The sequence below is a fragment of the Chiloscyllium plagiosum genome, unplaced genomic scaffold (assembly GCF_037043375.1).
Source record: "Chiloscyllium plagiosum isolate Xiang-an unplaced genomic scaffold, Cpla_swu_hap1 HiC_scaffold_12, whole genome shotgun sequence".
Taxonomy (NCBI): Eukaryota; Metazoa; Chordata; class Chondrichthyes; order Orectolobiformes; family Hemiscylliidae; genus Chiloscyllium; species Chiloscyllium plagiosum.
This window is the reverse complement of record NW_028270150.1, coordinates 51,558,365-51,571,703: the sequence shown is the minus strand read 5'-3', so window position 1 is coordinate 51,571,703 and position 13,339 is coordinate 51,558,365. Positions and strand designations below refer to the sequence as shown.

General features: G+C 37.8%; 1 protein-coding gene across 1 annotated transcript in view; it reads left to right on the top strand.

Moving 5' to 3' along the window:
- The window catches only part of f5 (coagulation factor V), a 119,317-nt gene extending 109,299 nt beyond the window's left edge, over window positions 1-10,018 (top strand). The window contains exons 21-25 of the mRNA XM_043700875.2: window positions 110-265; window positions 3,247-3,391; window positions 6,010-6,158; window positions 7,299-7,481; window positions 9,598-10,018. Coding sequence (XP_043556810.2) covers window positions 110-265; window positions 3,247-3,391; window positions 6,010-6,158; window positions 7,299-7,481; window positions 9,598-9,744 — 780 coding nt within the window. The 3' untranslated portion in view covers window positions 9,745-10,018. The remainder of the gene's footprint in view (window positions 1-109; window positions 266-3,246; window positions 3,392-6,009; window positions 6,159-7,298; window positions 7,482-9,597) is intronic.
- The last annotated feature ends 3,321 nt before the right edge of the window (window positions 10,019-13,339 follow it).

Sequence of the window (13,339 nt, the reverse complement as noted above, 5' to 3'; positions counted from 1 at the left end):
TAATACCAAAGAATGGAAGACATATGAATCTGGTCTGATTCAGATTTACTGATAAATAGTCATTATTCTCATGTTATTTAGTTAATTTATGACCATTATTATGTCACAGGTTGATCTGGAAAGGCCAATGGTGATCACCGAGATTGCCACCCAAGGAGCCAGTGCAATGTTTGTGCAAAATTACATTAAAGCCTTTTTCATTGAATACAGTGCGGATGGGAAAAATTGGAAGTATTACAATGGAAAAAGCAGAAGCTACAAACAAGTGAGTGTGTATCATGACATCTGAATAAGTTATCATACCAAAAGCTGTCTACCGGCTTTGTTTGTTTCCTGAGGGATGGGCTGTTAGTGATATCAATTTCTATAAGATATAAACTTGTCTGTCAATGTATCTACTGATAAACATTTCAGATAGAAGATTGTTTTCCTTATGAAATAATATTTTGCACTTGGGTATTTTTTTCCTAATTTCTGCATGCTTTCTTGCCTCTACCTTGTTAACCATCTTTTATCCAAATACTTGCCAACAGTAAGACATGGCCTTATGTGGCCTCAGGTTATCCACTTCAGTCATGCAATAATAGAAAGAAGTAAAAAGATAAATTTAAGTAAAAAAGAACAGACAGTAATTACCATCAAATATAAAAGGTTGATTATCAAATATAAACCTTATCTGCCTAAAGACAAATTATATGACAGTATAGGCGACTGCAATGTGGGGTGAAAAAGAGGCTGAAGTGTGCAGCGTTCAAGATTTTGAAGAAATTTGACAAAACTAATCCAGACAAATTGTTCAGTTTGGGAGGGAAGACAAGTTTAAAAATTTGCCGTAAGAGCAGAAATCTGGCTAAACTTTTTTACCCAAGGAATAGTAGAACAAGTTACATCAACATCGAAAACCATCAAAGGTTGACAACAGACTTAAGCATAAATCTACAATATCCAGGTCCAGATAGTCCAATTGCCAAATAGTCGCTGGAATCCTACCTCCTACCTCTCCCACCAGCCTGAACTCTCACCAGATCATACATGCCTGTGACCCTCAACAACCATCTGGCCTGGACACCTTCCTCCCCTCCATGCAACCAATACAAGTACCATCCCACAACCTGATCTCAACCATCCTTAACACTCCATCACTTACCTGGCACTTGGAGCCCTATCGAACTGGCACCCTTCTCACCTGGAACACTACCTACTGTACCCCTACTCATACCTAGCTGACACTCTGCCAACCAGGTACCATCACCCCTTAATCAACTGTCACCCTAATCCCCACACTTGTATGTCAGTGTGGTTGGTTGTGCTGGTGGACATTAAAATAATAGAATATGGTCTAGTGACTGCTATAAAAGGCAGTAGTTTGAAAACCCATTCCCAGACTATCATTCACTATGGGGGAACTTTTTTATACATTCCACATTTGTGAAGCAGCTGGGATCTGAATTCCAGCTAGAAACTTGGAGTTGAATACGAACGGAAATAAATGGGAGTGGAATCACAATCTGATCTTGATGGTCACTCTTGAGAATATGTGGGCCATGGTCATGCTAAAGGTGCATTGATATAACCTCAGCTGCATGTTTACTCAACATTCCACCTATTATATAGCAGGCAATTGCTGTTATAGTTACAGAGATATTCCATAATTTCTTCAAGAAATTATAGCACATTGTTGTTGATAGTTTCAGTCTTAGCTCAATAGGAATACCTTTAGTTTGTACTTAAAACGTTATGATTCAAGCCTTACTTAAGAAACTTTAACACATCAATTTGCACTGTTGAAGATATCTCGGATACACCTATCTACCCTCTCATGTGGATGCGTATATCATGATCCCATGATATCTTTTGCAGAATAGCATTTTTTTCTACCATGTCCTAGCCAACATTTATCCTTCAACTGGTATCATTGAAATAGATTAAGTTTTTATGTTGGAAAAAGAAAATTCTTTGTTGTTTGAATGACCTTGGAGATTAATTGGTGATTACTCTCAACAATAGGCCAAAACTACTTACTACTTTGTCTGTGAAATGCTATGGGATGTCATGAATTTATGAAAAACACTAAAAATATTTTTTGCCCTTCTGTTATTGAAAATCTTTAAAAAGAGTTGGCACATTTTAAGAAAGATTGTTGCAAAATTGCTTACATGGTGCACAGGAACATGGACACGCTGTTTACCCGTTCTTCTCCTTAATGTTTGGAAGTATTTTTCACATTGTAACTCTTGTACCTTGTTTATTTTGACACTTTGCTTTTCTGTATACATGAATCAGCATTCTTATCACCCCTTCAGGTCTTATTCATATTTGTCTTCCACTCCACTCAAGATAGCTCTAATCCTCAGTTCATGCTGATATCATTTCCCACAAGAACTTCCCAGAAAATTCCCCTAATTGAGGGATGTTTCATGTCCATTTGAGAAGATAGAATGAGACTTGGTTTTATATCTCATTCAACAGATGGTGTCTCATCCAGAGAAGCATACCTTCAATACTCCATTTAGCCAGGATTTAGGGTCCAAGTCTCTGCAGTAAGACTTGAACCAACTACCATCAGACGAAAATGAAAGGGCTCACACTCATAGCTAACATTGCAGGATTAAATTGTAGAGAAGTGCGTAGATGAGAATGATCAATGGAAAGCCAATTTAAGCCAATTGGCTTATTTGCTATTCTTAAAACTTACTGTCAATTGTGAAGTGCATGGCCAATGCTGGAGATTTGCAGGGGCAAAAGTGGCAACTGGTATTGCCCATGGATTGAGTCTCTACAGAGACAAGATGCAATGCAGGCTTGTTTCTGTGAAGGAGAAAATAAAATAGTGGGAATCCAATGAGGTTTACAGATGGTGGCATCTGAGATAAGACTCTGGTTCACTCCAAAGGTGTTCTAATCTGTTCATTTCACTAAACATCTACTGGATAATTATCAGAGGATTTGGAGAAACTTGGGATCAATTTAGGGAAATGTCCAAAGAAGCATTGAACAGGAGTAGAGATGGATGACCAGAACTGAAGCAAAAGTACTTTTTGAAAGTGGAACATGCAAAATAGGTTGCTTCAATATGCCACCTCCTGATGCTTCCTGGCTTGCTGTGTCCTTCCAGCATCCTGCCTGTCTATTTTTTAATTCCAGTTTTTTTTTGTCTCATTTAACATTAATAGCTTTCCTAATTGGCATGTTCATGATCCCTATGAAAACTTGTTGAATTTTATTTTTCTGTTTATACATCTGAAGGTGTTTGAAGGAAACTCTGATGCTGCAGAAGTAAAGTTTAACAGGTTCAACCCTCCTATTATTGCAAGGTATTTAAAATTAAATCCGGTATCCTTCCAAGTCAGACCTACTCTTCGCATGGAATTATATGGCTGTGAAATAGATTGTAAGTATACGTAATTGCAAGAAATGCTTTTCTATTTTTACCCAATACTCACCATCCCCTTCAGCTGTAAAATGCCTTGTGTCAGGAATATATTAATTGGTTTAGAAACAATCTAAAACCAGGATATTTAATTTTTTTAAAATCGTGTTACAATTGCTAATTTCATTGGCAAGTAGCTTAGTGGTGACCTTTTGAGAGAAGTGCTTGCCATGATTATCACATCATAAAAACATACAATGGCCAGAAGGCCAATTTACCTATCATGCCTGTGTCTTCTGTTTGAAAGAACAATTCAATAATTCTCATTTCCCTACATACAATCATAGGCGTGTGCTAGATATTAGTTGAGAACTCATTGACAGGTTCTCAACTAGCATGTCAGGAAAGGGAGCTGGTTTGACTGCTCACTGCAAACATTCACCGGTCAGTGTATGTACCAGGATTCCTACAAATTGATGTAGTACGAGTTCAGACTTATTGGCTGCTTCATGATGAGGGACCTAACCATCTCATCACCACCTCACGTAAGATTGATTGCCAAATTTTCCTACATGATAATATCATACTTAATCCAATTAGCACTCAACTGTATATCACACAAACTCATGGGATAGCCTAAGGCTAACTTTTTTGGCCTTAAAAGTGTCCAGCCTGTGGAAGAGGGAGGCGTCTGAAATATTTGAGCAACAGGTGAAGATAACCATCTCACACTGCTGCTTTGTAGCAGTGGTATTCTCCACTAACTGATGTTTCCAAAACGACATTCTACCTATCATGCTATTTATTGTTGTGGTGCTTGATTTTCAATTCTGGTATAGTGCTAGACATGTAGACCATCCATCCAAAAAGCTATAAGATGTAGGAGCAGTAATCGGTCATTCAGCCTTTTGAGTCTGCTCCACCATTCAATTAGATCTAATAATCCTCAACTCCACTTTCTTGCCTTTTCCGAAGAATTCTTGATGCCCTTACTGATTAAAAGTCTGACTATTCAGCCTTGACAGGAAGACTGTATCAAGCAACATTTCCCTTTGACTGACTGCAGTGAGTAGCATGCATACGGTGCTCACCCAGAATATTGAACTCAGAATATATATATGTGCCTCAGAATATATATAGTGTACAAAATCACATGTGATTTTGTTATTGGAAAGTGTTCAATAAATAATCCTGGATGTGCTAAACATTACACTGAAAACCAATTAAAAATTTTAAGTTTGCAGTGTGATTCATTGGCGCATGCTAGAGACGTTTAATCATACATGAAACCTTGTCCATTGTAGGCAAGAGGAATATGTCTTTGCAAGTCCATTGTTCAGTGAAAAAGATGTAATGCAGACAGCCAAATCCTGCTGTATTTCCTATGGCAACACCCCAACCACTCAGATTTGTCTCAGCTGGTTTGAATTTAATCCCTTAATGATGATAGTTAAGTTTCTGCTGCATCTCCATGCAGATCAATCAGCACCCTCTCGTCACATCGCATAAATTGCTGCTTCATTTCCAAGTCAGTTTTCTTGCATTTTCACTCCTGATGAGTGCAAGACAAAAGTCTTTGACTTCATAAATATTCTAACTCTGGCTGTTCATCACTCCATTGATTTAAAGCAATGTTTTCTCCACCTTATGTTTGTAGGATGTATAGATGCTGAAAATGTGTTGCTGGAAAAGCGCAGCAGGTCAGGCAGCATCCAAGGAACAGGAGAATCGACGTTTCGGGCATAAGCCCTTCTTCAGCCATTCCTGAAGAAGGGCTTATGCCCGAAACGTCGATTCTCCTGTTCCTTGGATGCTGCCTGACCTGCTGCGCTTTCCCTGCAACACATTTTCAGCTCTGATCTCCAGCATCTGCAGCCCTCACTTTATCTCAAGGATGTATAGATGGACAATGAGAGGATATTTGGTGTAAACAGCCATTGTGGTTTGGTCTCTTAGTGATTATTCTCACTTATCTACTATTAGTCCCTGATTATGACATTTAAGAAAACTAGAAAGTTAGGTGAATATGGAGGAGTAGCACTGTTAACCAAGAATGGTATTTGTGAAATAGTTAGAGATGACCTTGGTTCAGGAGATCAGGATGCAGAATCTGTTTTGGTGGAAATAGTAGAGGAAATAAATCATTAGTGGGAGTGGTCTACAAGCCTCCTATCAGTAACCATAAAGTAGGACAAAATATAAAAGAAACATTGCAGTTCATAACATTGTTTCTCTTGCTATTTGAATGAATACCACTGGAAATCTTGGACTTCAGCTATCAAATCCCCAAAGTTATGAAAAGTAACAAATAATATTATTTTAGTCATACTACCTTCATCAACAATTTCTATAACCTCACCAAAGAACTCAATCAAATATTCAAACACAATTTGCCTTCATCAAATCAATATCACCATCATATTTTAGCTGAGCACAATGCACATTAGCCCTGGGGACAGGACAGTATTGGGCAATACTGTCATCTCTTCACTCATTTTATTGGAAGAGGAAATTAGTATAAAACAGTGCACTGTATAGTTTTTCTATAATTAGTGATACAAAAATGGCAAATTTTTAATTTAAATTCCTTGTTTCACTTACTTACACATACATATAACTAACTCTTTGCCATTTTTTAGTTTGTTCACAACCTCTGGGAATGAAGAATGAAAATATTGAAGACTACCAGATAACTGCTTCATCCTATCTGAGTTCATGGTGGGGTTCTTGGAAACCATCACTTGCACGTCTGGATTTGGAAGGCAGAATTAATGCATGGAGGTCAAATGTATGCAGGACAAAAAAGCTTAAATTATCTAACAGCCTGTGATTAATTTATATTAAAATAACCTTATTAAGTATTAGTTAATGAAAAACTCTTGCGTTATAGCACCATTTATGACCACATCTACAGTATTTGTTGTTTTCAGTACAGATTCTAGCATCTGCAGTAATTTATTCCGACCAGTCAACTGAAAGTGCTTTACAACTGCTTTGTAATAAGGCAGCCAATTTGCAACAAGCAAGCTTCCAGAACGCAACAGTGTGATCATAAATTAGATAATGAAGGATAAGCATTGTCTAGGCCACCCAGGATAGCACCTTGTTCTTTTATGAAATGGTGCCGTGGTATAATTTACTGGTTGATTCAAGATTTGAAGCTACAATCTCTAGATTCACAGATAAAAAGTGTTACTAACTGAATCACAACTGACACGTGTGTTGATAATCTAAAGGCTTAATTTTAGAGTTGTATTATGTTCATTAACATACTCATTCACAAACATTAGCACTTGATATTAAAACTCATTGGTGAGAATCAGCACATTTTATGAAATCTCAGCACTGTGGTACGCCTGTCGCACTGCTTATACAATTTATGAACATCCGACTTACAAGCCTGGTACTTAATGCAATCCCACATACAGGTGCATTACTACTCATTTTAAACATATGACATACAACTACTTCCTTGTGCTTACAAGCCACTATTTTGCATTGTGTTCTGACTTGTATATAAATTAACATGTGAACCAACTCAAGAACATAATCCATTTACCACCCAGGGACCACCTGTAATAATTTGGAGATGCTTTGGATCTAAGGTCCATTAAGCTCTGACAGTAACTTGCCCAGTGGCACCCAGTAGAAAAACAGATTATAAATGTCTACCCCAATTCTACAGCTATTCTTGATACTGTGTCAGTCTTCCCTGAAGTACAAAATGACAGAGAAAAAATTCTGTTCAAACACTTTCATCATTTAGATATCCCAATCCCAAAGGAGTGGATGGGGAAGGAAAATTGATACAGATCAAGCAAAATCGAATTCAATAAATGCTAGTATACATTATAAAATAACTACTTGAATTCTAGAATTATTCAGTGTCCCTAAACAATCCTCAAAAATAACTTTATTTTTGTAACAGGAACAAAATGCAGACCAATGGCTTCAGGTTAACTTCCTGAAGAAAAAGAAGATAAGTGGCATCATTACACAAGGGGCCAAGTCCTTCACCACCACAATGTTTGTGCAGTCCTATAGTGTGCATTTTAGCAATGATGGAAAAACATGGCTACCATATACAGATCAATTGGATGGGAGTGAGAAGGTAGGGGCATACATTGTTGAAAGCTGTAAGAAAATAATGCATTTTTCTCAGATTTGCAGCCCAATAGTAATAATGCACATGGAGTGTTTTCTTTGTAATCAAGAATACATCATATAGCACAGGTAAATATGCTTGGTGATGAAAACAATAACCAGGTTCAACTGTAAAGCTACTTACGATAAATAGGTTGCTCAGGGTCTCAAACGAAAAATAGCTAAGAGTTGATAGTCTGTGTTTGTCAGACTATATCAGAGTGTGAAGTAGTACCTTCAGTTTTGTAAGAACATGGACTTTCAAGAAGGCAATTTTCCATGACCTTTCCTAGACCAATTAGGAATGGGCAATTAGTACTATCCTTTCCTGCAACAGCCACCTCCTGTGAATGAATTCAAAACTCAATAAGTAGCTGGCTTATTTTGCTGAGTTACTCCTGGGGAAAGAGTGAAAAAATAGTTACATTTATTTTGCATACAACTGATCAATGAATTACCATCGTTATCCCAAAATACTGATTTCCTCGGGATAGCTCATCTATCAGTTGAAATAAAAAAGGACTCACTTAACTTGCTTTATATTGTTGAAAATTCAAAACTGGGAATACTGATCCCTAATTAAAGTTATCAAGGCATTTTGGTGTTGTTATAAAAAATATTGTCTTCAGTAAATTTGTATCATCAATAATCACAGGTGAGGTGCTGGAAGACTGGAGGTTGGCTAACGTGGTGCCACTGTTTAAGAAAGGTGATAAGGTTTATTGGTCAGAGTACTGAGTACAGGACATTGGTTAGGCCACTGTTGGAATATTGCATGCAATTCTGGTCTCCTTCCTATTGGAAAGATGTTGTGAAAGGGTTCTGAAAAGCTTTACATGGATGTTGCCAGTGTTGGAGGATTTGAGCTATAGGGAGAAATTGAATAGGCTGGGGCTATTTTTCCTGGAGCGTCGGAGGCTGAGGGGTGACCTTATAGAGGTTTATAAATCATGAGGGCATGGATAGGATAAATGGACAAAGTCTTTTCCCTGGGGTCGGGGAGTTCAGAACTAGAGGGCATAGGTTTAGGGTGAGAGGGGAAAGATATAAAAGAGACCGAAGGGGCAACTTTTTCACTCAGAGGGTGGTACGTGTATGGAATGAGCTGCCAGATGAAGTGGTGGAGGCTGGTACAATTGCAACATTTTTTGGCATCTGGATGGGAATATGAATGGGAAGGGTTTGGAGGAATATTGGTCGGGTGCTGGTTGGTAGGACTAGATTGGATTGGGTGATCTGGTCGGCATGGACAAGTTGGACCGAACAGTCTGTTTCCACGCTGTACATCGCTATGACACTTTGACTCTAAATGAAGTGAAACAGATCCATTTTGCCAATTACTGTGTGTTGGCGGAATCATTAATCCTCATGGCTTTTCAAACAAGGAACTAAGCATTTTTTATTTGACATATGGACAAAAACATTTTGTGCCACAAATGATATTAAACTTTAATATAATTTTCTCTCTAATAAATAACATATTTAGCTTGATGGCAATCATCACAATTTAATTCAATAAAGCACATTCAAATGAAAACTATTATATTTAAGTTATATTGATTTACAATGAATAAGCTATATTCATAATGACTGCCAATATTTTACCAAAGAAATATGTCACAAATTTCTAGTTGGTAGCTGGAATTCTGAACTGAATCTTTATACCTCATTCAAGAACTGACATCTGAGCTGGTGATGACTCTGAGATGTTGGAGGGTCAGAAAGGGATCAGTATAATTTTCAATTTTGCTTTGTATCCAGTAACTGGTGTACTCATACATTGCAAACCATGAGAATCGCTGGAGAGGTGGTGTTGGCTGAGGTCCTGGATATTGACAATTAGGAGCATCTTAATTCATTTGACAGGCTTTGTTCTATCCAAGGAAAAGAAAAATAATGTGGTTGAATATTGCTACTAAATCTCAGTGGTTTCTGTGGGAGGTGGATTCTGATGGTTAAGAGGGGAATGTAAAGTGTGGGGGGGGGGGGGGGGCACCAGTGGAGATGTTAACCTTTTCTATTTATGGGCTAAGACTATTTCACCATCCTCTTAATTTTTAATTGATATTATCTTTAATTTGCAGATTTTCGCAGCAAATACAGAAAATTATCGGCACAAAAGAAGCTACATTAATCCAGCTATTTTTGCCAAATATATCCGGATTATTCCAAAAACTTGGTACAACAGCATTGCACTTAGAGTTGAATTCTTCGGATGTGATTTGGAATGAAGATATCTTCAGGGCATTCACAGGAGAAAGAAGAACCTGTTGTAAAGAGATTTTTTGTACTAAAGTTATGCCTTTTATGAGGCAGGCAACATTCTCTAATAATGAGAAAACGCGGATGTAAAAAAAGTAAATATTAATTAGCATTATTTTAGTTAAGATATTTTATGAATTGTCAAAATATAACCCAAACTATCAAATTGGTTAGTTAGATCTACATCATAGTCTATTGGTCTTGCCAGAGGTTATTTTAAAAATTAAAGTTATATGAGATGTGTACTATCTTAGAATGTATTTATTTTCTTTAAACATCCATTATTTCTTCTATTGTTTGGAGCTTATTAGTGCTGAGTAAGGAGGAAATGGGGAAGAAGTTAGGGTCAGAAAAATTAGACATGTGTGAAGAATCAAATGATGGGGATATGGTGATACATGAAACCACCACTATTCCTTGCTCTAATGAGAGAATAGTCTCCAGGGGCTATGGCAAATTTATCTTTACTTATCTCAGCAAAGATTAGGGAGTATGTTTTGTTTTATTTTCCTTCCAGTGAATGTGAGCATCACTGACCAGGGCAAAATTTGTTGCTAATTCCAAATTGCCCCTGACCTGAGTGCTAGACCACTTCAGAGGACAGTTAAGAATTAACAATATTGCTGTGGATCTGGAGTCACTTGGAGGCTAAACCAGATAAAGTGACATATCCCTCTCCAAAGGGGAATAGTGGGTTCGGTGGGTTTATTGTAAGAGTCAATTAGAGCTTCATCATAACCATCGTTGAGAACAATTCAATTTTATTTCCAGATTATATTGGTTGAATTTGAATTCCAGCAGCTATCCTATTGAGGTTTGACCATATGTCCTCAAAGTATTAACCTGAGTGCCCGGTAACTTTACTGTTGTGCCAGTGTCTCTTAGATTAGATTCCCCACAGTGTGGAAACAGGCCCTTCAGCCCAACAAGTCCACACTGACCCTCCAAAGAGCAACCACCCAGACCCATTTACCCCTGACTAATGTACCTAACACTATGGGCAATTTAGCATGGCTAATTCACCTAACCTGCACATCTTTGGATTGTGGGAGGAAACCGGAGCACCTGGAGGAAACCCATGCAGACGCGGGGAGAATGTGCAAACTCCACACAGACAGTAACCCATTGCAATGGTCCAAAAAAGACAAATGTTATTAATTGAATTGAGCATGAATTGAGCATCAATGTTATGAAATAAAGAAGCCTAATAATTCATTCTACCCTTATTGCAAAGTACAGGAGGTCTCCAATTTATGAACTTCCAACTTATAAATGCTCATACTTAAGAACATAATCTCATCGAGGTGTAAATTTAAAGATCCACCAAATGAAGATATACAAACAATCACTTTATATTGTGCGCTGACTTGCGTACGAATTAGCCTACAGACTCAAAAATGGAACCTGTTCAAATGCAGGGGCTGCTTGTACTTGCCTTCAAGAAGACTCTATCTATATACAGAAAGGAATACAAATGTTACACTCTGGGCTATATCATTGTGCATTTAGCATAGGCATAAACTTAATGTAATTTGAGTGATTAACATTGTTATACCTTAGAGAATCTAAGGTAACTCGTAATTATAACAATGACGCCTTCAAAAGTAAAAGGCCCATTACAAGTAATGAGTTGCTCAAATCAAACCTGTGGTCATGGGCATTTCTCTCTTAATAACCTCTCCCAACTTTTACAATGTCAATCTACCCCAGGTCTATTCCACTAATTTTCCAAAGAATGCAATAGAATCTTTTTTTGTCCCCAAAATGATTTCACAGTTATTCTAGAAATCTAATTATATAAAATCCAGAGATGTTTCTTGAAACACTAAGTTTAGAGGAAATCACTAATAAAGTTAATTATGCGTTTTTCCTGAAACCATGCTGTGTCCTTGATATAACTAATACATTGTAACGATTATCTAGCACTTGTGTAAACACTAATGTTGTGTCTGCAACAGATGTTATATTTGTGGATCCAGTTTCTTTCTTTAAAATTGTATTCAGCAATATCTCTGGAACTGTTGAGAAAGAAACTGCAAATTAAGATATTAATGAAACATCTCATAATAATGACTGATACAGAAACAGATTTCCTCAATCAGCAACACCACTATTTGTCCAAAGCTGAGCAAATACTTGTGAAAATGAAAAATCAGACAGGTGCTTCACAATACCATCTAGAAAGACAAGGGCAGTAGAAACATAGGATCATGATCACCTGTTTCACTCCAAACAACTCTCAATCTTGAAAATATATTACCATTGTAAAATTTCATCTTTTTACTTTTGGATTCTGAACCAAAATGAGAAAAGAATATTTCATTAAATCAAGGAAACTGTGGAAGAAAATATTGTAGTTTTAAAACAGGTCACTGGAAATCATTTTGAATTGTTTTTCCACAGGTTCCTCACTCAACTAGTGGGGAAGGATTGCTGAACTCATCAGCAGTGTGGGTGTATGTTCAGAGTGGCTTTGTACGGAGACAGCCTGTTGATTTATTTTCAACCAGGACTGTCAACATGGCAACAACTTTCTGATTGGCTCCTGAGTAGATGGATAGCTTGTATGTAAACAATAACAGAGTTGAAAACCTCCTGATAAAAGTACATATCTGCTTGGAATGACCTGCCAGAGGAAGTGATGGAGGCTAGTATAATTGCAACATTTAAAAGGCACCTGGATGGGTATATGAATAGGAAGGGTTTGGAGAGATGTGGGTCGGGTGCTGGCAGGTGGGACTAGATTCGGTTGGGATATCTGGTCGGCATGGATGAGTGGAACTGAAGGGTCTGTTTCCATGCTGTATATCCCTATGAATCTATAACATTCTCCCTCTCTCTCCTTGCAGAAAGAAACAAAGAATTGGAAGGTAGATTACTATTCTCATTTATCCTTTGCCTGTAAATTATTTCCACTCTGGTGATTCCAGATCTCGGGACATAGTCTGAAAATTACGGCCAGATCATTCAGGAGAGATTTTGGGAAGAGCTTTTACCAACAAAGCTATTAGAGATTTGGAAATCACTTCCACAATTAGCAGTGGATGCTGGATCAGTTGTTAATGTTAAATCTGAGATAGATACATTTTTGTTAAGCAAAGGTCTTAAAAGATATGGGCTAAGGGCAGATACATGGAGTTAGGCCACAGATTAGCCATGGTCTCACTGAATGGTGGAACAAGCACAAGGGACTGAATGGCCTGTTCCTGTTTCTATGTTCCTATGTTAACTTCCCTTATTCTGACTGCAGGTCACCATGAAATATTAATTCAGCCTCCATTTCTGCAGCCCTTGCCAGGTGCAAACCTGAGGTTAGGAGACAGTGAGGTCTGCAGATGCTGGAGATCGGAGTTGAGAGTGTGTTGCTGGAAAAATGCAACAGGTCAGGCAGCATCTGAGAAGCATGAAAATCGATGTTTCGGACCAGAGCCCTTCATCAAGAATGAAGCTGGGAGCCATTGGGGTGGAGAGATAAATGGGAGGGGGGGGTGGGGCTGGGGCTGGGGAGAAGGTAGCTGAAAGTATTTTCCATAAACAAACCTCAGAAACTTCCATAAACTCTCA